This window comes from Eretmochelys imbricata, chromosome 1 (genome assembly GCF_965152235.1).
Source record: "Eretmochelys imbricata isolate rEreImb1 chromosome 1, rEreImb1.hap1, whole genome shotgun sequence".
Classification (NCBI taxonomy): domain Eukaryota; kingdom Metazoa; phylum Chordata; order Testudines; family Cheloniidae; genus Eretmochelys; species Eretmochelys imbricata.
Genome location: NC_135572.1, coordinates 121,585,207 through 121,611,032, shown reverse-complemented (window position 1 = coordinate 121,611,032; position 25,826 = coordinate 121,585,207). Strand labels below are relative to the sequence as shown.

Here is a 25,826-nt window from a genome sequence, read left to right as displayed (position 1 = left end):
GAAATTTGGCGAAAGGGATGAGCCCCAGAACCTTAGCTCCTCCCCAAGCAGGAAGATCTGCTTGCTATTTTTAGCTTTGTAGCAAGAGCCCTGCAAGCCCAAGTTGGGGCTCTCAGACTCACTGCTGTGATGGTTTGTTTTTGGTTTTTGTTTTTTTTTTGCAGTGTAGATGTTCTCTAAGACACCCACGTGCTAGTAAAAACCCTCCCCCTAATTTTCAAATTTAAAGGCAAAGCTGATTCTTCTCAATTCTTGCATAGTCATACAGGCTCTCTTCTCATAATATTAACAATCTCCCACTGAGATACACCTGCCTCATTCAGTGGAGGGAAATGGCTGTCTTGATTTTAATTCTGTAGCTCTGAAAAGAAAAGCTGTTTTAAAAATTCTGTAATATATATAGTACCATATTTCTATGGTACTATAACTAGTCACTGAAGTTTCCCTTTAACTAGAATTAGAGGCTAAGTTGGATCCTAGATACACAGGCATTCATCTGCTGCAAGTCATGCATGTTTGTGGATATAAACACACACACACACACACACTTCCCAGAGTAGCTAATACAGTATTAACTGTTCTCATGCATTTTAGATCACAAGTGGCATTTACATCACAAATAAGATACATTTTCGAATCAGTGGCAGGGATAAAATCACAGGAATATTATGGATGCTAATGGGAGTCATGAACCTGGATAAATTCCTTTCCACTACTTTTCAAATGTATCCCTAAATAATTATTTGTGGTCGCTGTGGCAATGAAGAGCTCAAGATTGGAACGCCTTTGAGCTAGATACTGTACTGCATGCCTCCAATGAAGTGGGCTGTAGCTCACGAAAGCTTATGCTCAAATAAATTGGTTAGTCTCTAAGGTGCCACAAGTACTCCTGTTCTTTTTGCGAATACAGACTAACACGGCTGCTACTCTGAGACCTAACACATAAGATGACAGTCCCTGTCCTAAAGAATTCACACTATAAACTGACAAAAGACACAAAAAGCTATAGACAAACATGCACACAGTTATACAGTGTATAATTGAAGATAATTCCTAATGTCTATTCCTTTTGAGCTACACACTTATTTCCTGTCCTGTATTAGCCGTTACCTAACTGTTCTCAGAAGTGGCTATGCCAGCTTCTGTAACTAAATATGTCTGACCTCTTTTCATTCCTCTGAATTGTTAGAAGCTAAGCGCTGCAGCTTGCCTGAGCGTGTAAAACACAAATACAGACAGGTTCACATACAGGTTGGGAGCAGAGAAGTTTGGGGAAGGTGTAGTCTGTGGGGGAAAAAAATTAGGAATTCTGTTCAGTGTCTCTGCATGTTATGAATTTAAAAGCTTCACAGGTAAATGGCACAAGGATTATTTATGATTTAAACTGGTCAAAACACAATTTTTAAACCATTGATTTCTTCAGTTTTAAAAAAATACATTTTTGTTGGGCAGAAAAAGCTCTGCTTATTTGTTACCCACAAAACTCATTACTGAGAAAGAAACTAAACAGATTCCATCCTGTGTAAAACACTGGGAGTCCATCCTGGGAGAGACTAGAGAGCCATCAAACTGCAAGGGATGGCAGGGCTTTTCATTCCTTGCTAAAAACAACCATTTCACCTTGCAGTCTAGGAAGTGTAACCCATTGCCCTGTTGCTGTAAGGTGCATGATCTCTTCCCTGTTGTTCTGCTCCTCATATATGTTCAATTCGGCAGAGGATCAATGCCATGAACAAGGGAGAGGAGGGGGAGAAGGCAGCGGCGGCAGTACCCGGCTACAGAAATGTAGTGATGGATTATATGGGAAACTGGTGTGTAACCATAGATTTGCCATTTAGACCATGTGGACTGACAGAAAACACCAGGGACTCAGCCACTCACATCAGCCAATATGCAACATTTAGACATTTATTTAATACGTTTTTTTAAACACACACACTGGTGCTACAGTCGTATTCACAATTGAATTGTCTGTAAATACATACATACGAGAAAAACTTATGCCAAAAGACTTATAAGCACCCAGACCCTTGTTAAGAAGATTGTGTGGATTAAACACTTTTGTTTATCTGGTAGTTAAAGGTCTGAGGGCATGACTACACTTGCAGATGTAGAGCGCTTTGAGTTAAACCAGCCTTCGTAGAGCGCAGTAGGGAAAGCGTTGCAATCTGTCGACACTGACAGCTACCAGCACACTGGCATGGCCACATTAGCAGCTCTTGCAACGGCCACAGAGAGTTGTGCGTTGTAGTAGCTATCCCAGCATGCAAGTGGCTGCAATGTGCTTTTCAAATGTCGGGGGGGTGGGGGGGTGGAGTGTGACAGGGAGTGTGTTGTGTGTATGTGGGGAGAAAGAGAGTGGGTTTGTGGGGGGCTGAGAGTATGTCAGCATGCTGTCTTGTAAATTCAGACAGCAGCAGACCCCCGACCATCCCTCCCCCACCCTCTCTCTCTCACACACAGCATTCCACACTAATGGTTGCTTTGTAAGCAGCTGGCTGTCAGAAACGGAGCTTTCAAAGGGCATATCCGCATTCCTGCAGCAATTCCAAAACAATGACAAGAGTGGCCACTTCACTTAAGGGGATTATGGGACGTTTCCGGCGACTGATCAGAGCGCAGTAATACAACACCTCATTCACACTGACGCCCGGGTGTTTCAGCCAAGACGCAGCAAATGTTATTCCACTTACGGAGGTAGAGTACCAGGAGTGCTCTAGCCGTGGAGTCAGACTGCTCTAAGTGCCTTGCTAGTGTGGACGGGTAGTGAGCTAGTGCACCCGGGGCCGCTTTAATGCGTTCTAACTCACAAGTGTAGCCAAGCCCTGAGTTTCCTAAACAAAAGGAGGGTTGATGCCCAAGCTCTATTCTTGAAGACCATGTGATCCCAGGGGAGAATTTTTGAGCTAAAGGGGTTTCCCAGGTTTAAAGCTCAGGAACTGGAGCAGGAAGTGAAAACTGTATATTAAGCAATTGGTTGTGTGTGAGACCTGCAAGAGAATCTCAAGGCAGCTGCTTTTTAGGACAAGGCAGCAGTGCTTTACCTGAAGTTTCTGCAAAAAGCAATTATCTGTGTTGCTTGAACTTCAGTTCTTGGAAGTAGGACATGTACAAACTACACCAAGAAAACAGCCTGACTCCAAGACACCAATTTTTCAACCTCAAATGAGAAACTGACCTGAGAGGTCATAAAATCTGCTATGCTCAACAAAAGAGCTACAATACTGTCTGCAACGTAATGAGGACTGTTGGAATTGTAAATTATCACTTTAAGATTCACGGGGTTTCCTGCTCCTGCTTGCAGGCTACAAGGCTCTTTAGGGAAGTGTGCAATCAGAGTGAGTCTGGAAAAACCTGGCTTGAACAAAGTGGGTTGAGCTGTGCCTCTCTTTCTTGTAGGCCTGGCTTGACTTAAGTAATTTGAAATAAATAACTTAATTCATTTCTTAGTGGCTGTGATAAATGAAGGGGGAGGAGGGTAGCTCCCTTTTATGGACCCACGCAGCCAGTTAGCTATAAAATCCCACTTAGTAGCTGTTCTCTACTTGCTGTACCTGTAAAGGGTTAAAAGTCTCACTGCTATGCATAGGTAAAAGGAATGAGTGGACACCTGGCCAAAAGAGCCAATGAGAAGGCTAGAACTTTTTAAAATGGAAACAAGACTCCCTGTTTCACTGTCTGTTGTAGTTCTTGGGGAGAGGCAGACAGGGCTGCAACGAGGCTGTAAGAAGGTTGGGGCCAGGTATGAAAAATCCTCAGTATCATACCTAGAAACTACTCATTTGAAACCCCAGATATGTAAGTAGATCAGGAAATGTCTAGGAAGATGCAATCAGGTTAATCTCCTTTTATTTCTTTATGGCTTGTGGACTTCTCTGTGCTAACCCCAAATGCTTTTGTTTTGCTTGTAACCTTTAAGCTAGACCTCAAAAGAGCTATTTTTAATGCTTAGTTCTTATATTTGCTCTTTTTAAATCAAGCAATAGCTTGAGTTTTCAGATGTATTTTCTTTCTTTCTTTTTAAATAAAATTTACCTTTTTTAAGAACAGGATTGGAGTTCTGTGTCCTAAGAGGTTTGTGCACATGTTGTTTAATTAGCTCATGGCAACATCTGATTTCCTTTGTTTTTCTTTCTCAGCTCTTCCCAGGGGGGGGGATGAAAGGGCTTGAGGGTACCCCACAGGAAGGAATTCCCCAGTGCGCCTTCTTAGGTTCCCAAAGGGGTTTTGTACTTGGGTGGTGGCAGCATCTACCAATTCAAGGTCAGAGAAAAGCTGTAGCCTTGGGAGTGTAATACAAGCCTGGAGTGGCAGTATTAATTTTTAGAATCCTTGTGGGCCCCCAGCTTCTGCACTCAAAGTGCCAGAGTGGGGAATCAGCCTTGACAGTGGCATAACTGGGAAGGTGAATGGAAGGTTGAGTTGCCATAACAAGCAGTGTGCTGGAGTCAGGATGGCTAGCTAAGATCAGCGGGAACAGCCTGGTATTAGTAAATAAGCCTAAATGTAAGATAAGGTAGAGGTCAGAGCATGCTATACAGGGATTGGTTCCTATAATGTAACCAAGCAAATCCAAAAATGTGTAATGCTATGTAACTGCAATGTAATGTATAAATGTATATAAAGGAAGAGATTTGCTGTGTAACGTTGAATGGGTGGTATACCCTACACCCACCCCCTACTCTGGAATTTGACCAAGTCAGCATAGCTTTGCTGTATGCCAAATGAAGATACTCGAGTGACAAACTCTGGAGTTGAACTGAGTTCTTGGGAACCCAAGTGGAAAGAGGTCTCGGAGGGAATCCCAACATGCCTTAGGGAGCAGTCTGCTTTGTCTCTGTCTGTTTTGGGATTCTTTTACATTATCATTCTGAATTCTAAGAAATAAAGTAGTGATACTTTGCAGCCGTTCAAGATAATTTATATGTTCATTTAATTTCTTTGTGTTTATGCAGTGTACATATCAACAAATATAAGCATTGAAATGTGTTAGACACCCTACCTGGGTGGTTGGTCCATAACTTTTTAGCTGGTACAGGTAGTTCGGTTATTCCTTTAGCTCAGAGCATGGGTAGCAGATGAACCTGCACTTCGGGGAGGCCTGTGGCCTGCCTACCCCAGCCATGCTGGGCTTCCTCACCCCCCGAGTGTCAGTCCAGTCCCAGCCATGCTGGACCGAGCCCCCGCCCCGAGCCACCAGCCCCCCTGGACAGGCTGAGCATCAGGCCAAACTGTTGCCCCTCCCCCTGAGCTGCCGGGCCAGCCCCAGCCATGCTGGCGCCTGGGCCGAGCCGCCTCCTGGAGGGGCCGAACACTGGGCCGAGCTGCTGGTCCCCCGCGCCGAGATGCCAGGCTGAGCTGCACCCCAGATGGGCTGAGCGCCAGGCCAAGCCACTGGCCACAGCCCCGCCAAGCCACCGCCCTCCCCCCCCATGCCTGGCCAGCCCAGCACATGGCCGAGCAAGCCGCTTCCCTCCCCACCAGACCCTCTACCCACCGCTGGCTTGCCGCATTCCCTCCTACTGGGTCAGTGCTCTGTAACTACTCCATACAAAGCCAGTCAGGACTCTGGGGGACCATGCCTCCTCTCTCTGAGCAGACTGTCTCTAGGGCAAGAAGCTTACACAGCTTCGACCTTCCTGGGTCCAACCTCGGAGCATTCAGCATCCCCTTCCACATCATGCGCTTCCTGCAGTGAGTCCACCTGGGCAGGGCTCCTGGGGAAGCCAGAGGGTCCTGCACCCCAACTCTGCAGTCAGACGTGACTCTTAGCCAGCCAGTAAAACAGGTTTATTAGTCAACAGGAACACAACGTAGGACAGAATTTGTTAGCACAGAAATCAGTGACTTTCAGCCAAGTCCATCTTGAGGGAAGGGAGCCCAGAGCCAGGGCTCTGGTTCTCCCCCGAGCACCAAGCCAGCCGAGACTGACCCGCTTCCAGCTGCCTGGCCCCTGCCCTGCTCGTTGCTCCTCCTCCAGTCTTTGTCTTGCTTCCTAGGCCAAGAGTCACCTGGTCGCATCCTCTTCCTGAGTCTCAGGTTACGAAGGGGCAGCTATAGCATCAGTGCAGGCAGCTGGAGCAGACTCCACAAAAGTCACACCACCTTATTCCCACCACCTAGACACTGATGCAATACAGTGGGAAACTGAGGCACACACAGCATTCATGCAAAACAGTAAGATTCACATAGGCTCACATACAACATAACAAGGGAAAGTCCCCACTACACCACATCTCCACCCCCCCTCTCCCTTTGAGACCGAAGTGAGTAGGGTCACTTTAGCCAGTGACTGGGGACATTCAAGCCCCCCCTCTTTGGGAAAAAGCATCAGCTATAACATTTGCACTCCCCTTAATGTGGACCACCTCCATCTCATAATCCTGGAAGGACAGGCTTCACCTCAGGAGCTTGGCATTGGCCCCTCTCAGCTGGTGCAGCCATGGCAGGGCGAGTGGTCAGGGGACACAGTGAAGTGCCACCCAAATAGAGCTGGCTGCAGCCTTTTAAGAGCCCAGCCCTGTGTGTGGGGCATCGGTGAACACCATAAATGTCTTTTCAAAGTTTGAGTTTCCCAGCACCGGGCCCTTGATCAGATCCTCCTTCAGTGTGCAGAGAGCCCTCTGGCACTGCCCAGTCCAGAACAGCTTGTCTGGCTTACCCTTCTTGCATAGCTCAGTGTTGGGAGCTGACACAGAGCTAAAGTGGGGCACAGACCTCTGGTAGTGCCCCACCACCCCCAAAAAAGGCCTGGGCCTGCTTCTTAGTCTGGGGAGCTGGCCAGTCTCTGATAGCCCCCACCTTGGCTGGTTCTGGCTTTAGGCAGCCGCTCCCCACCTTGTGGCCCAGGTACAACACCTCTGCCATCCCCACCTTGCATGTCCCAGCTTTTACAGTCAGCGCTGCGTCCTGGAGGTGACTCAGCCCACTGCCCCGGAGGAGGAGGGACACGGCGAGCAGCAGCAGGCAGGCAACAGCAGATGGTTGGGGGCTCAGGGAAGGGAAAGGGACAGGGCCACCGCAGCCCAGGTGTCCAGTGGTGGGTCAGCAGCAGCGGCACCAGGGAAGGCTTAGCTTTCTCTGAACTATTATATCCCCCATCCATGGCTCAGAGAGAAGCAGCTCATACTTTTGGGACTGGAGGTCTCAGTGACATCCCACAATGGCGATTGTTACAAAAGCACACTAAGCTTCTCCAACTTTTATGTCTGCACACAGAAGGTCAAACTCTTTGTGACCCTTGGTATCCCTATATTCACACTACTGCAATACCAGCTGTACAAAATATGCTTTGTGAGGTATCATTTGAAAACTAACACCACACTGGTCAATAATATCGTTGTGAAATATCTGTTACATTATATGAGAAGTTAAGTACTCTCTGTATAATGTTAATGGACAATGTTTAAGACCAGATAGCCTAGCCTAGATACAGGTGACCAACAGATTTGTCCTAGACAAAGGAATGTGGGTTCTGTTTACCTCAATTTACATATTAGCAGTAAACAAAGCCCTCAAGTTAAACCAGTGGGGGTTATCCTGAGACTGAACTTGAGAGACAGAGAAATAACATGGTTCCTCACCCCACCCCCCCATCCCACCCCAGAGACAGAGGAGACTGAATCCCCAGGAGGCCTTCCTGACTTTTAGGACTGTAAGCAGAGTCAGGATGAGCTCCACCCTGACGTCTGGTGGTGAGGTGTGGCAAGTTGTGGAAAAGAACTTCAGGGGCTGATCTCATTTGCATAGGCACACCCACCCCGCCTACAATGAGGCCATAGCTGCCCAAATGGTCACTTTGGCTGCTGTGGGATCCCCAGTGTCTCTGTTATTGGGACATGAAGAATAAATTATTACCCTGATTATGGGAATCAAGGACAGTGGAACTGTACTTGGCCTTTTGTTATGATGGAGGGACTTGCCATCAACTAAGTAGCACTCGCTAGGCAAGGGACATAGGTTCCAAAACTCTACGAGTTGAGAGAGGCTGGGGACAGGTATTAATACTTGGTGGAATTGCACTTCCTCCTCTCTCCACTGTGGAATGTCAGAGCTAATTTTGATTCCATTAGGAGTCTAGTTACAGGCTGTTGAGCTGAATTCACTTTGGGCTAATGGTGCAGCAGCACTGAGGCTCCCCTACTACAAGCTGAAATCACAAAAGAGCTAAACTTACTAAGAGTTGAAATCACTGAGTGTTGTGTTAAGTAGTGGGGGAGCCTGAAGATATATGGTGGAGCAGTTTGTGGGACGGCGAGCCGAGCGGCTGGTGGAGCAGAGCAGTTTGTTGGATGCCTAGAGCAGCTCATGGGGTGGCTGGCAGAGTGGAGCCCCATGGAGAGGTGGAGCCATCAGCTTTGGACCATGTAAGGTGCCCCTCAAAACCCCCTCCCCCCCCATCTCCACCCAGGTTGGGAGGTAAAACTCTGCAGATAAACTTTTGAAGTCTGGGGCTGCCCTGACCAGGGACAGAGACTTTTGGGTCGTTGGACTTCTGGGACTTTGGGTGATTTTGGGTTGCTGGACTCAAGAGCCAAAGGGAAAGGACATCCCCCAATTTGCTTGGGGTGGGATTTTTTGCTCATGGGTTGTGTTATGAATCCTGTTGGTGGTGTTTCCACAATATAATGCCACATTGTTTCTCTCTGTTATTAAAAGGCTTTTTGCTACACTCAGACTATGTGCTTGCAAGAGGGGAAGTATTGCCTCTTAGAGGCACCCAGCGGGGGTGGTATATATTTGTCCCAGGTCACTGGGTGGGGGCTCGAGCCAGTTTTGCATTGTGTTATTGGAATGGAACCCCTAGATACTGAACCCGGCCCTTGTTGCTGCCAACTCTGACAGGCAGAAGGGTTACAGGACAAAGACAATTACTTTAGGAATATAAGGGACAGAGATTCTATCTTGAACTTTCAGTTTAAGAAAACACATATATCAAGCAATCTGATCTCTGGGGTGGGTCCCGGCCATCTCTGCCTGTGTTTTTTTTCTTAAAGCTTGGTATCACTTAATCCATGCTCTTTTGTTAATAACTAGTTTTGCTTTCATCATAAATCATCAGTGCTAGGTAAGTTCAATAAAGTGTGTGCTTCTACTAAGCAGGTTGGAATGCTGTACTGTCTCTGTTGAGGCAGCAAACCTAATACCTTTTCTGTGAGGATCCAGTGAGAAGAACTGGACCCTGCAAGAGGATTACAGGGCGGCAGATTCAGGGCTGGAAGGGTACTAAGATCAGCCTGCAAGAAGTATCCAAGTTGGGCAAAGCCAGGGTAAGGCTTGTTGGCTACTGGCAGGCTATTGAAGTCAGAGCTCTGAACCAAAGCTGCATAGTCACAAGACACCCAGAGTCACAAGGTAGACACTGACTGAACCCCTTACTGGCCTGGGTGAAGCCCCAAATGTCACATTTATCTGACCAGTCTTATTTTAGACCAAGGAAAACAAGAAAGAATAAAGAGAGTACCCCCGAGTGAGACGGCACAGCATGGACCATATCTTCAGTAGGCTTCAGAGAACAAATAGCGACTATCTCTGCAGAAAGGCAGAGATCTCAAAAATTGAAGGTGCGGTATACAGAAAACAGAATAGTTTTAGGCGACGTGGCATAAGCAGCCTGAACTCACGCCACACCATTTGCAAAAGCCTTGGTAAACAATGAAACTTAACATCAGACTTCTGCTTTATTGCATCCTGGAGGGTAGTAAATTCAGGAGTGGCAGGCCACCAATGAGAACACGCTTCTGCTAGATCCCACCAAACACATCTGGGAACTGCTCAAGTGTCCTAGTTAATCTCGACTACTGGACAAGAACACAGGGAGAGAGGCTGTCTCTAAAATACACAGGAACCCAAATCATAAAGGGTTTTGTAGATCAAAACCACCACTTGCAATTGCCCCAAGAGGCCATGCAGTCTCTGGAGCGCAGGTATAACAGGCCTCTCATAAGAAGTACTCAGGCAGCCACGTTCTGCATCAACTGAAATTTCAAAGTGTTCCTCAGGCGTAACTCCAAATAGAGCAGATTGTAACAATCTAGTCTGCGGAGACGGCTGAGCTTGACAAGTGGAAGTCTGATAGTGTTTACCCACCTTAGATACTACAAAACTTGAAACAACTCACATTCATCTGGAGTCATGTTTAATTATGAACACAAACTTCATCCAAGACCACAGAAAATTTTGCCAAAGTTTGTGAATGGTTTGGATAGGACTGTCCAGAGATTAAAAAAATTAATCACGATTAATTGCATGATTAAAAAAAATTAATCATGATTAATCGCATGATTAATCACACTGTTAAACCATAATGGAATACCATTTATTTAAATATTTTTGGATGTTTTCTACATTTTCAAATATATTGATTTCAATTATAACACAATACAAAGTGTACAGGACTTACTTTATATTTATTTTTGATTACAAATATTTGCATTGTAAAAAAACAAAAATAATATTTTTCAATTCACATAATACAAGTACTGTAGTGCAATCTCTTTACCATGAAAGTTAAACTTACAAACATAGAATTATGTACAAAAAAAACTGCATTCAAAAATAGAACAATGTAAAATTTTATAGCCTGCAAGTTCATTCAGTCCTACTTCTTCTTCAGCCAATCACTCAGACAAACAAGTTTGTTTACTTTTGCAGGAGATAATGCTGCCCACTTCTTGTTTATGTTAGCTGAAAGTGAGAACAGGCGTTCTCATGGCACTGTTACAGCCAGTGTCGCAAGATATTTACGTGCCAGATGAGCTAAAGATTCATATGTCCCTTCATGCTTCAACCACCATTCCAGAGTAACTGCGTCCATACTGAAAATGGGTTCTGCATGATAACAGTCCAAAGCAGCATGGAGCGACGCATGTTCATTTTCATTATCTGAGTCAGATGCCACCAGCAGAAGGTTCTTTTTCTTTTTTTGTGGTTCAAGTTCTGTAATTTCTGCATCAGAGTGTTGCTCTTTTAAGACTTCTGAAAGCATGGTCCACACCTCGTCCCAATCAGATTTTGGAATGAACTTCGGATTCTTAAACCTTGGGTCAAGTGCTGTAGCTATCTTTAGAAATCTCACACTGGTACCTTCTTTGCGTTTTGTCAAAGCTGCCGTGAAAGTGTTCTTAAAATGAACATGTGCTGGGTCATCACTGGAGACTGCTATAACATGAAATATATTGCAGAATGTGCGTAAAACAAAGCAGGGGTCATACAATTCTCCCCCAAGGAGTTCAGTCACAAATTTAATTAACACATTTTTTTTAATGAGCATCATCTGCGTGGAAGAATGTCCTCTGGAATGATGGCCAAAGCATGAAGGGGCATACGAATGTTTAGCATATCTGGCACGTAAATACCTTGCAATGCCGGCTACAAAAGTGCCACACAAATACCTGTTCTCACTTTCTGGTGACATTGTAAATAAGAAGTGGGCAGCATTCTCTTGTAAATGTAAACAAACTTGTTTGTCTTAGCGGTTTGCTGAACAAGAAGTAGGACTGAGTGGACTACTTCTACCCACGCTACAAGAAGGATGTGGAAAAATTGGAAAGAGTCCAGCAGAGGGCAACAAAAATGATTAGGGGGCTGGAGCACATGACTTAGAAGGAGAGGCTGAGGGAACTGGGATTGTTTAGTCTGCAGAAGAGAAGAATGGGGGGTGGGGGGGGTTGATAGCTGCTTTCAGATACCTGGAGGGGGGTTCCAAAGAGGATGGATCTAGACTGTTCTCAGTGGTACCAGATAATAGAACAAGCAGTAATGGTCTCAAGTTGCAGTGGGGAGGTTTAATTCTTTCATGCTGGCTACTCTGACAGAGGGGAGGTGGGTGGGTATTGGAATGGACATGAACCACACATCTCGAAGAACAACGGTTACGAGAAAGTGAGTAACCGTTTTTTCTTCTTCAAGTGTTTGTTCATGTCAATTCTAATCAGGTGATTACCAAGCCCAAGTTCTGGAGGTGGGGTCGGAGTTGTCCACTGATTGGAGCTCTGCTCTTCCAAAGGCCGCATCATCTCTGGCCTGCTGGGTAATTGCATAATGCGCAGCAAAACTATGTATAGAGGACCATGTTGCTGCTCTGCATATTTCCTGAGTGGGAACCTGTACCAGGAACGCTGCTCAAGAAGTGTGCGCCCTGGTGGAGTGTGCTGTGAGAGGAGGGGCAGGTACCCCTGCCAGGTTGTAGCACTTTTGGATGCAGGACGTGATCCATGATGAAATTCGTTGGGAGGCGACTGGAAGACCTTTCATCCTGTTTGCCACGGCCACAAACAGTTGAATGGACTTTCGGAATGGCTTCATTCTCTTGATATAGAAGGCTAACACTCTGCAGACATCCAAAGAGTGAAGCCTCTGGTCCTTGCTGCTCGAGTGCGGCTTAGGATAGAACGCTGGGAGGAAGATGTCTTGGTTGATGTGAAACTGGGAGACAACCTTCAGGAGGAAAGCTGGATATGGCCTGAGCTGAACCTTGTCCTTGTAGAACACGGTGTAAGGAGGTTCTGATGTCAGGGCCTTGAGCTCAGACACCCTTCTGACTGAGGTTATCGCTACCAGAAACACCACCTTGTACAAGAGACAAAGCAGGGAGAAAGTTGCCAGTGGTTCAAAGGGCGGCCCCATCAGTCTGGAAAGGGCCAGATTGAGGTCCCAGGCTGGGACTGGCTCTCTGACGTGCAGATATAGTCTGTCAAGACCTTTGTGGAAACAGCTAACCATAGGGTTGGCAAAGACTGACTGGCTCTCAGGACCTGGATGGAAGGCCAAGATAGCAGCCAAGTGAACCCTTATTGAAGACATGGACACCCCCTGCTGCTTGAGGTGGAGAAGGGAGTCCAATATATGCGGAATAGAGGTGAGCGTGGGTGACTAACTGTGTTGCGTCAACCAGATTGAGAATCTCTTCCACTTGGCCAGGCAGGTAGTCCTGGTGGAGGGCTTTCTACTGCCAAGGACGACTTGTCTGACCGGTCCAAACAGGAAAGCTCCATCGTGTTCAGCCATGGGGCTTCCATGATGTGAGGTGTAGCTACTCGAGGTTCGGGTGCTGGAGACGACTGTGATCCTGGGTTAATAAGTCTGGGAAGAGCGGCAAGGTGACTGGGGCTTCCACAGACATTTCCAGGAATGATGTGTACCAGTGCTGGCGAGGCCACGCTGGAGCTATCAATATCACCAAAGCTTGTTCCCTCCATATTTTGAGGAGTACCTTGTGAATGAGCAGAATGGGCAGAAACACGTAAAGGAGATGGCCTCCCCATGGGAGGAGGAACGCATCTGCAATGGAGCCCGGGCTGTGATTCACGAAGGAGCAAAAGTGCTGACACTTCCTGTTGTGTCATGTGGCGAACAGGTCTATCTGGGGAAAGCCCCACAGTTGGTGGATTGAGTTCATGACATCCAGGCATAAGGACCACTTGTGGCCATGGAAACACCTGCTGAGATAGTCCACCAACTCATTCTGTACCCCGTGGAGGTATGATGCTTGCACGTGTATTGAATGCTCTATGCAGAAATCACAATGTGAGGGCTTCCTGGCACAGGGGAGAGGAGTGTGCACCCCCGTTTGTTGATATAGAACATCACTGTGGTGTTGTCTGTCATTACTGATACACATTTCCCTGATAAGTGGGTTCGGAAATTCTGGCATGCCAGGTGCACTGTTCTCAGCTCTCTGACATTGAGCCAGCTCCACTCGAGACCAGAGGCCTTGAGTCCTGAGGTCTCCCAGATGTGCTCCCCAGCCCAGTGCTGACGCATTCATCACTAGCGGGAGAGAGTTAGCTCAGGGCTTGTGAAGGGGACCCCTGCACATACTACATGAGGGTCGAGACACCACCGGAGGGAGTCAAGGACCTGGCGACGCTGGGTTACAATCCTGTCCAACCTGTCCCGGACTGATCAATACACAGACATTAGCACAACTGAAGAGGTCGAAGTCTGAGTCTGGCATGCTACACCACACAGGTACAAGTGGCCATGTGTCCTAGAAGTTTCAGGCAATTCCCTGCGGTGGTGGTGGTGAACTGCCCAAGACCTTGAATGATGTCGCCAAGGGCCCGGAACCTCATTTCCAGGAGGTATGCCCTGGCCTGTGTATAGTCCAGTACCACCCCTATAAATTCTATCCACTGAATGGGGACAGTGTAGATTTCCCCACGTTCAGGAGAAGGCCCAGTTCATCGAACATCATTCTTATGAAGTCAACTTGTACCTCCACTTGAGCCTTGGAGTGGCCCTTGACAAGCCAATCGTCAAGGTATGGGAGCACCTGTACCTTCCGCCTGCGCAGGAATGAGGCCACGACTGCCATGCACTTGGTGAACACTCGAGGTGCCACTGAGAGGCTGAAGGGGAGGACTGTGAACCGATAGTGGTTGTTGTTCACCACAAACCTGAGGTACCTTCTGTGGGACAGAATGATTGCAATATGAAAATACGGATCCATCAAATCAAGGGTGGCATACCTGTCTCCTGGATCCAATGAATGGGTGATGGAGGCCAAAGAAACCATGCAGAACTTGAGTTTCTTTACAAACTTGTTGAGTTCCCACAGGTCTAGGATGGGCCTGAGCCTGCCTTTGGCTTTCAGTATTAGGAAATATCAGGACTGGAAGCCCTTGCCCTTCTGCTCTTGAGGAACCTCTTCCACTGCCCCTAGTGATAAGAGTGAGTGCACCTCCCATACAAGGAGTTGCTTGTTAGAGGGGTCCCTGAAGAGGGACAGGAAAGGGGGGATGGAAGGGCGGGGGGTGGTGGACAGAATTGGATGGAGTATCCCCTCTCTCCCGTGCGGTGCCAAATCCTCTTTCAGCACTGGGATGATGGCGCCAGGGCGCTCCGCACCTAGCAGGAGGTGCTGGGCGCGGGGTCCCCCGATCCTGGGTCTGAGTGGGGCTGCAGAGCTGCTTCCATGAGCAGAAATTTAAGCCGCTGCTCCCTCTCTTTCCAAGTTCTAGGGCAAAACTCATGGCAGATTCTTCAGTGGTCCTTTCGGTGACCCTCACCGAGGCAGCTTAAGCATGTGGTGTGTGGGTCACTTTCTGGCATGCACTCAGCGCAGACCTCACACATTTTGAACCCCGGGGACTGCGGCCTACCACGGCTCCAGGGAGTGCGGTGGGGGGGGGGAGAACCCCCACACGCTCTAACTCTAAACTACTAACTGCAGAAGAACTATAAACAAACTCAAAGGATAGAGGCGCTTGCTAAAACGAGCTATAGGACCTTCCAGCTAACCGTCACTGGTGTAAGAAGGAATTGAAGGGGTGGCAGGTCGGCTCTATATTGAGCACCATGGAGGTGCAACCCCAAGGGGAGCCCAGGCCAACCCAACCGATGCTGCTATGGAGAAAATCTTCCAGCTGCCGTGCAGGTGTGTACACACACACACACACACACACACACACACACACACACACACCTACCTGATGGGAATTGACACGAACAAGCACTCGAAGAAGGTGTTTTTATTTTATGGGGAGGTTTACTGTGAATGTAGCAGAACAATCAGCAGCTGGTTTAACCAAACTCTTCATTATTTCAGGCAGGGAGGAGCCGAAGACAGAGGACTTTATGGTGGCAGGGCTGGGGGCACATGGACAGGGGTTGCATGAGGATGGCTAGCCTTGGATTGGTTGTTTGAGAAAAATCTTCATTTTAGTAGCCTGATGAGGGGCATGGGGGAAGGGAAGTGGGGGACAAGTGACTACTTCCTGATCTCAGGGCAGATTAATGTGTTGTTTCCAAAGACACACCATGGAGGTTTGGAACTGATAGAACCTTGACCACAGAGGGAAAAGAAATGTGTGTCTTGCCAAGGGTTGACAACATGTGGATTCTAGGCTTTTCCTGAATCAGAAGGCTTGCAGGAATTTTCAGGACAGCAAGGAGTACACCATTTGTCACCGTATCTCAGTGGGTCACAGCTGAGAATGCCAGATTCAGAACAAAACTGCTAAGAAATAGGGCAGACTCACCCTGGACTGGTGGTTATTCTATCATACCAAACTAGTAACAAAAGTAAACTTCTGTCTCACCACACTGGTTAGCAAGAAGTCAAAAATGCAGTCTCCTAAGGCATCTCGGCATCTCAGCCCCTATTTCACCCACCAGACACTAGATTTTATGATGAGTGGTTACTGAAAACCAGTTTCATCAAACAAAGGGTTCTTCTGATCTCAAGAGATCAGCCATAGAGCCAGGTCAATACATAACTCAGATCTTACCCAAGTCACACTGCTGCCAATCCTTTAGTAACTAAAATCGAAAGGTTATTAATAACGACAAGAGTTACAAATGGTTAATAGATCATATACATACAATAATGGCAATGTTCTTATATCAGGTTTGTATCAGGTTTGTAGTGATGTTATAGACCGCTGGCTTGTAAAGTCGCTGGTAACTTCCAAAAGATTGGAAGTTCTTCAGTCCACATGCTCATTTTAGTTGTAAATCAGAACAGGAAAGAGGCACCATGGAGATGTCTCAAAGATCTTTTATACCCTGTGCCATGTGCTTGGCAAACAAAGCCCACAGCCCCTATCTGCGGAAAGTTACTGGCACAAGATGGAGTCCAGGGTGACATGCGCATGTCACATGTCCTTACAAAGCTTGATGACTCACAGTTGATAGTCATTGAGGTTAAAGAGGCTGCAGGAAGAGTTATCTGGGCAGAATGAGTTTCTTCTATGGGTCCACTGTGAGAGTTAAATGTCTTGGTGGGCTATCAACTTGAATAGTCCCTTCTCAATGTGCTGGCTATTCTGGATGTAAATTACCTTGTGGGTGTTATCCCAGAAACAAACACAATGGTGATATGGTTATATAGCCAACATTCATAACTGCAGATACAAAAATGACACATGCATATAAACAGGATAATCATAACTTTTCCATTGATACCTTACATGACATACTTTGTACAAGATTTGTTGCAATTGTGGCAATATCATTGATATAAATCAGTGACTCTCAAACTTTTGTAATTGTGACCCCTTTCACATAGCAAGCCTCTGAGTGCAAACCCCCCATATAAATTAAAGACACTTGTTTATATATTTAACACCATTATAAATGCTGGAGACAAAGCGGGATTTGGGGTAGAGGCTGACAGCTCGCGACTCCCCACATAATAACCTCATGACCCCTTGAGGAATGCAAACTGCAGGACATGATATATACAGCTGCCTAAATGACTACTAACTCCTACCAATAACATATCTTTTCCTGTTAAAAAATCTTTTCTTTAAAAAAAATGTTTTTTTAATTTTTTGTGATTAAAAAAACCAAAACACACACGATAGGAAATTCAATCACAACAAACTACATAGGGTGGCATGTCATCCCCTCACAGAGCATTGAGCTGAGCAAAACTCAAACTTCTGAAAACCAGGAACAGCACAGTTAAGTTAGTAGTCAATCTTAACTCTACCCTCTTTCAGCAATGCCTCAGTACACTCCATTAATAAACATAGCTTTACTCTGACAAATGCAGTTGCTGAAATGTACAAGCTCTTCACCTCCTTTTACAAACCATACACTCTCACTCACACACTTCCCTCTATCCTCTTTCAGCAATGTCTCAATCACTGGTCCTTAGCACTATAAGATTCCGGACATCCGCACACATTCACCCGCTAATTAGCCAATTATTCAGAAAGAGTGACATGTACAATTTAAGAATCACTTCGCAGCCATTTACAACTCCCTTTCCACTTATGCCCAGGATATCATCTCAACCTACACTCAAAGCAAGTGTGGGGCCCTTGCCTCTGGAACCATGACCCCACCCCACCCCTTCTACCTGTGGCTCCACCCCATTTCACCCCTTGTGCTTGTAACCCACCCACAGCCCCACCCTGTTCTGTCCCTTCCTCTGTGGCCCCACCCATGGCCCTGCCCTTAGGGCTGCAGCAGGGAGTGAGAGTTCTTCCAGCCCTGGGACCTCAATGGGGGGAGGTTTTTCTGAGGGTCCCAAATTGGCCAGGCCCCCTGGGCACAGGCCCCATTGGCCCCTGTGGTAATCCACTACTGCCTACACTTTAAGGCATCATTAAAGCACTAGAATCCTCGGTTGTTATTCCATCTCACTGCTGACAATATCCTTTGTAATAAATGCCAATCCACTGCTACTGACATAACCTGCACAATTCTGTGTTGAAATGATGCTTGTTGGATCCTGAGGGTATACATGCACCTCTTCCCTTTCCTCATCACACAGAGGGTGCAAAACATATCCTCCTCCTATCATAATCACAGCTCTGTCACATACCTCAAAGTAATCCACACATCCTTATATCACAAAACACACTTTACCAAGCAGGCCCAATACGGCCTCCACTCTGTAGTGTAGGTACACCTAACACAGTGTATGCAAATAATTCCCATTGGCTACTGCCAGCTCCCAGGGAACATGGGGAAGGTGACATGGACCACCTTTCTTTTCCTCCTTTTAATAGTGTTTGATGGAATCCTGTGCGTGAGAGTGAAGGGCTTGTAGGAGGAGGTGAAGAGCTTGTACATTTAATCAAGGGTGGGGTTGGGAGAGTAAAGGTATGTGTGTTAACAGGGCAGATTGAGGCATTGCTGAAAGAGGGCAGAGTTAAGCTTGCACAGAGAACTTTAACTGGGCATGTCCTAGTTTTCAGGAGTTTTGCTCAACTCAGCATTTTGCAAAGGGATGACATATCGCCACACAACTTTAACTGTGTGTTAAAGTAGGTGTTTTGCTATTCAAAGGTCTCCATAGAGCAGACATAATGTATGTGGGAGGTGTCCCTAGCAACCACTGTCCTCTCCGCAACAGCCCCTCAGAGCTAACAGATCATGTGGGAAATAGGGAGTGACAGACAACAGGGATAAAGAGGTAGGGACTAAGCACCTATTTGTATTTATCTATAGGTATTTCCATGGCGCTCATCGCTGCAATAACACCTCACACACATTTAAGACTTCAGTCTCAACACACCCACATAAGGCAGTGTGATGGGGCAGATAGGCCCCACACTGCAAACAAGAGGGTTAATGAAAGCCTATGGACCCACCTGGCCCCACCCGACTACACCTGCAGCCAGTGTCAGGCATAGAGAAAGAGGGGAGTTAAAAGTCGGAGATCTAGCCCAGTTCAGGCCTACCCAGGGGGAGAGGAGAGCTCTGCTTCTCCTGATCTGAGACAAGCCTGGTTGAAGCAGAGACATAGGATACATCTACACTGGGGGGGAACCACAACACATAGCAGCAAGTCTTAGATGCTGTAAAACCCAGAAACAGTGAGGGGTCTCACAGCCCAGGCTCCAGCTCGAGCAGGAATGTCTAAACCCAAGTCTGTAAACCCAGGCTCTGAGACAGCTGCCGTGAGTGTTTTTCTGCAGTATAGACGTACCCTGAGGTAGTTTGCTGGCTGGATGAGCCTGCTAGAAGGGCTCACCAGATCCTGGGGGGATCAGCTGCAGCACAGACAGCTTGAAGCAAGCCGTAAATAGAAGGGTGGGGTCCCTTTGAAGTCTCATCAGATGATCTGGTTTTGAATTAAAGAAAAGGAGGATTTGTGGCACCTTAGAGACTAACAAATGTATTTTGTTACAGAATAACACAGCTGCTGCTCGGAAATCTGGTTTTGAATTGTAATTTTCTATTCCTGATTTATTTTGGACCAGACCACCCTGAAAGGGGTAGGGCTGAAAATTGTCTTGGCTGGAGGGCCAACACACTGCTACCTCAGACTTTGCATGAAACAGTGATCTATTAATGGAGAGCTGCAGCTGAGTGAGTCATGCCCTCATGCAACCAGAGACAATCCAGTCACATTATCCAGATGGCAGCATATTGTAGGTGGCCCAGTGTCCATATAAAGAGCAGGTTTAGTTTAACTGCTCGGAGCAATATCACATCACTTTCTATGCTACGTGACTCCCATTAGAAGGGTCAGGCATGTAACTAATTGGAGTTCAGTCACAGTCACCAAGCCAGTTAGAGCTTAGCAAACAAGGTGCCAGTTTGCTATTTGCTGGGGATAGGGAACTGAATGGAGTGTGGAGGGAAAGACCCTCTGTATATCTTCAGGGACTGGGTCAAAGTTTCCTGCAGATCCCTCTTTCATGGAGCTGCCACTTTTTCATGAAGGGAAGAATACTCATTTGAAATCACAATTCTGCAAACTGAATGCTAGGTTACCGGTAAGCATTTTTCTTCCGTGCCTCTATGGTTCTACGAAGTAGCCTGGTGTAATCTTCTTATTTTTCCCCCCTTCCTTTGAAGCATCAGTAGATGGATACTGCCACTGGCATTGGGCACTATCTCTGACTTGAAGGATCAAAGATCTGATCCAGAATGACAAATTCTATAGTATGTTCCAGGCAGGTAGGTTAATGTGACAGCTTCTTTCTCAGATTCTTTTTTCTTATCAGAGGGAAACAGCAAGGGAGGAAGGAACATACACAGTGAATAACATCCTGATGGTCAGCAGGGAATTACACAAGGGAGATTGAGAAACATCTTACTGAAAGGGCACCATATTAACACTTGCCTTCTTATCACAGATCAGTAGAAAGAAGGTGACAAATGAAAACATATCCTCTTGTACATGTTCAGTGCTGTGTGAATCCCAATTCAGAACTCAAAACATGCAGATTAAATTGGCCAGAACAATAAAACAGTATAAATCATGTAGACAGTTTCTAGACTTAATGAGAAATAATGAAACAAAAAAGTTTAACTAAATTGACAGAAAATCTTTCAGGGATCGCAATAGGTAGAATTAATAAATGTTACCCCATGAGAGGATCTGAGGGGTCAAACTACAGACCCAGAAAGGAACAACAATGTGGACCCTTAAGACAAAAACAGGGAAGATCATCCATCACTTTCCATGTCTCTACAATAAATCCATTCTTAAAAACTAGCTTCTGTCTAAAGTGCCAACAAACATCTATGAGCAGCCCTTTATGACCTATCATCCCCCAAACACATTGATTACACTTCCAGTTCTAAGACTCCAGCATGGTTTATAAAAAGAAAAGGAGGACTTGTGGCACCTTAGAGACTAACAAAATTGTTAGTCTCTAGGGTGCCACAAGTCCTCCTTTTCTTTTTGTGGATACAGACTAACATGGCTGCTACTCTGAAACCTGTAATTTTGATTTAATATTTCTCACACATTAGGATTACATCCAGGAGAAAATTGCAGTTCCTCCCTGGGCCAAGTTTTCAAAGGGGCTTCAGCTTTTGGTTGGTATACAACTTTGCACATGCAAGTGTTTGTATGTGCAGTTATTTTACACAGTATCACTCAACTATTTATGACAAAATGTGTGTGCAGAACTCATTTGTAGACAATTTTTGTATGCCATAGGGTTTACACATTTAGGCCAGATTTTTAAAAATGCTTAGTACCCACAAATGGGGCCTACTTTTAAAAAAAAAAAAAAAAAAAAAAGCTCCATTCCCATTTAAGCACCTAAATGTAGTGGCCATATTTTCAAATATGGCCAGCACCCCCCTAGTTCCCATGAAGACTTTTCTTTCTTTCATAGCAATGGGAGCTGCTAGAGGTAAGAGAGTAGATGTAATCCGATCAGGGATCCCAGCCTATAGAAGAGCATCAGAGCAAGAGGTATCTGAACTACAACTCCCTTGAGGAACCACAGTAGCATTTCTGAGCTGAAAATTTTTTGGTTTTGAATTTTTACTGAAAAATTAAAAAAAATTCCATGCAAAATTTAGATGAAAAGATTTTTTTCATTTTCATCAACCTTTTCCACAGAATCTCTCCCCTCCCCCCAGTCCATTTTCGGAGTAGCTCCGTTGCACGTCCCAGTAAAGCCAATGGGAGAGTCCAACTGATTTCAGTAGGAAGTGGATCAGACCTGTAGACACTCCATCTCTGTAAATCTCCCTGTAAAAACCTTCCTTTTCCCAGTAGCTTACAGTTTACTTTCTCCATGAAGCATGTTGTCCTTGATAGGAGGGTTTCCACAAATACATTTCTCTGTATATAATTTATTTTGAGCTACAACAGCATTCTAAAGAAAAAAAAATCACAAAATATATCAGTGAGCCACACCATAGATATATTATTTAGAGTTGAATACAGAAACTCCTTAGTGACTTAATAAGTAATTTTATTAATGTAGTGCCTAATTGCCACTATGCTAAGCTCTTTACAAATACAGAATCATAGACAGTTCTTGCCCCAAAGAGCTTACAATCTAAATAATGATGCCCAACACTAAAGTTTCTGAGCACCTCAACATGCAGGTATACTTGCCAACAAATTGAACTGATGAGTAAATACAGGACATGGACACACGCCCTAACGGGGAAAGAAAGGAAAAAGTGACTGTGGATTAGGGTTAATTGTAGGCTAAAAAAATATGAAGGTAAAAATGGAAAAGAGAAAGCATAGTAGCTTGGAGATAGGGAGTTCCAGGGGAGGGAAAGAGAGGACATCAACATGCAGGGCCGGATTAACCTTTTGTGGACCCAGTGCCACACATTTGTGGGCCCCTATGGGAGCAATGGAGCATGGCGTGGGGAGGTTGGTCCCTGGAGCTAGGAGCCAGCCAGGGGAAATAGGGGATGGCCTCACTCTGCCCAGCCCAGTGCAAAGCACTTTTACAAACTGGCAGACACTGGCCTGCCCAGCCCTAAGTTGCCAGCATGCCAACTTCCCCTTGGGGGCGGGTCCGTGCCGCGCCACACAGCTCCCGTGCCCAACACCCCCCAACTCTCTATGCCCAGCGCCCCCCCCGGACCTGCTATGCCCAGTGCCACCCCCCCCAGAAACCCACCACCACAAATGCACAGTGCCCTGCATACCACCACTCTGGCCCAGCGCCCCCCTGCCCAGCACTCCACACAGTACCCCCACTCCCTAGCATCCCAATGTACACAGATCTCTCCCACGCAACACAGCCCAGTGTCCTTCCCCACAGTCCCACTACCACAACTACACACTGCCCCATACAGACCCCCCCCACCCAGTGCCCCCACAACAGACCTCCCACTACCTAACACTCCAAAACACACAAACCTCCCGCACTGCCCAGTGCCCCCACTCCTCACAGTCCAGCACCCCCCCCCCACAGACCCACTCCCCGACCCCCAGGTGCACTCACTGGCCCTGCTGAGCCACCGCAGAGCATCCTCCCTCCCAGCACAGTGCTAGGGGCAAGACAGCTGAAGCTCGGGAGCACAGAGCAGCCCCACCCAGCCCTACCTGCCCAGTGCTGGTGCCTGAGGTGGAGGAGGCGTTTCCTTCCAGAAGCAGAGGGGGAGGGAGCCACTGACTTGCCCAGCCTGCCGCTTCTGCAGAGCAGCAGGGAGAAGCAGGCCCCAGGGGCCCAAAGCAGACAGTCACTGGAGTGGCAGCAGCTGTGGGCTCCTCTCTGCCACCGGGTGAGGGGAGGGGACACAGGGTGTGGAGGAGCCGGTGGGCAGGGGCCGGGGGTGGAGAGAAACTCTGAGCTGGCTGAACGGACGAGAGGAGTCCACTTGCACTGAGCCCCGAGCTGTTGAGTGTGCCAGGCTGCGGCTGCTTTTTTGAGCATGGGTCCGGTGCCAGGGCGCCACAGTAAACCTGGGACTGTCAACATGCAGACTGAGTTCATGGCGAAGAGGAGAATATACGATGTACAGTATATGGCCCTATTTTCAAAAGTGCTGAGCTTCTGTAGCTGCCACTAAAGACACTGGAACTGAACCTGCGGGAGCTCAGCACTTCCGAAAACCATGCCAATATATATACCAGTCACCACCTAGATACACAAAATGGCCATTTTGATTCTTCTTGTGAAAGCTAAGAGTCAGGAATCTGAAGCTCCACTGTGTATTGCCATGCAAATATCAGTCAAGTGAGAGAAATAACTGTACCCTGGAAAGTTCAAGGCATTTGATCATATAGTGCAGTCTAAGGAACAAAGTTTGTTGGTAAATTAGTGAAAGCTACGGCAAATATGCTATTATCTTGAACAAACTGAAGACATGCTGTCAAATCTGTATTCCCTACGATATATTATTCACAGACATCATATTATTTTCTTTACTCGGTGCACAGACCTTCCAGAAACCTTCTCAAAAAGTTATAAACAAGCCATTTGTCTCTTGCTACCTGAATCTGGGCAGAAAGGAGACTGGATAAAAATCACATTACTATATCAACTGATCTACACTTTGTTCCATGGCATATCTGCCTTTTCCACTCTCTATGGCAAAACAGCTGACTACTGGTTTAACACACTTCTTTTTCAGGTGAATAGAGAGCCATGACAGGGGTGAGAATATTTTTGAGCCATTAGCCTATAAACAAAATCTCAATCCAGAGGCCTCTCAATAGCCCTTTACTATACACAGCTGCACTAAATGACAGATTCAAGCTGAGATGAACTGACATCAACTGCTAATTAAACAAGCCGTGACCAACAGATGGGAGCACTCTGCTTTATTACAATGACATTATCCAAATGCTAAATGAGCTATGGGAAATGAGAAAGGGAAACAAGCATCTCCCTGGAAATATGAATAGCTAATAGTAGGGAAACAAGCCCATCCACTAACTTGCCAATTGTCACAGCTTCCCTCTTGAACAGTTTCTTATATACTTTAATCAGCTGGATTTGTTGTGGAAGGGGAAATACAATTAACCTTTTCAAAGGTCTCCCAAGTACTTCAAATAGATTTGCTACATTACACTAAATCCCACCCCATTACAAAATAAAAAGGAACATTTTTGTCTATAATTCACTAACACGTCACCTATTGCATCATATAATTGCATTGAAATGTATCATATCTATACTTCTCTAGAAAGTTTCTATTTTCTCCTTTCCTGTAAGTGACTTACCAGGGCACCATTTGGGTTAATTCACATGACTACCACATGAAATTGATAAATAATTCTAGGCATTTTTGGGGGTGGGAAGGAGAGAAAAAAGGTAGTGGGAAGACAGAGAGGAGCATTTACCTCTGGAAACAAATGCATGTGAATAGCTGCATGTTATTTTAAAAGTGTTTATAGAAGCAATCACAGTAATAATAAGTGTATTATTATATATTTGTGAATCTTGTTTTATTATTTATATTATTTTATTTATTAAATAGTTTAATAAAACTTGGGTTTTATTGGACATATTGAGTGAAATCATGGCGCCATTGAAGGTTGATGGGTGTTTTACCATTGGCTTCAATGCCAGGATTCCACCCATACTACATAAACATAACAAGAGAAACTAGGGAAGAGGAATGAGAGGAGCATATATTAAAATATGAATGTACTGAATACAGTTTTGGGTATAAATAGGAACAAGAGGCATAGTGCAGTTCAAGACAGAGGTTGCAATACAGTGGTGCATAATATTATACTCTAACTTATACACGACTGTGATGGGTAGGGACCTATCAAATTAATGGCCATGAAAAACACATCACAGACCATGACATCTGATCTCTCCCCGTGAATCTGGTCTTTTGTGTGCTTTTAGCCTATACTCTATAGATTTCATGGGCGAAACCAGCTTTTCTCATATAGGGGGTCCTGACCCAAAAGGGAGTTACAAGCAGGGCGGGTCACAAGATTATTTAGGGTGGCATGGGTATTTCCTCCTTTACTTCTGCGCTGATTTCAGAGCTAGGTGGCCAGAGAGCATCGACTGTTGGCCAGGAGCCCATACCTTGCCACCCTTACTTCTGCACAGCTGCCTTCAGAGCTTGACAGCTGGACAGTGGAAGCTGCTGAGGGCCCAGCTCTGCAGGCAGCAGCACAGAACTAAGGGTGGCAATACCCTGCCAGCCTTACATGTGTGCTGCTACAGGAGGTGGCTCTGCCT

The 25,826-nt window shown here is 46.2% G+C and overlaps 1 protein-coding gene across 1 annotated transcript in view; it reads right to left on the bottom strand.

The window, feature by feature from the left end:
• Positions 1-12,887: 12,887 nt before the first annotated feature.
• The window catches only part of VWA3B (von Willebrand factor A domain containing 3B), a 124,445-nt gene continuing 111,506 nt past the window's right edge, over positions 12,888-25,826 (bottom strand). Inside the window, exon 28 of the mRNA XM_077810832.1 lies at positions 12,888-13,213. Coding sequence (XP_077666958.1) covers positions 12,888-13,213 — 326 coding nt within the window. The remainder of the gene's footprint in view (positions 13,214-25,826) is intronic.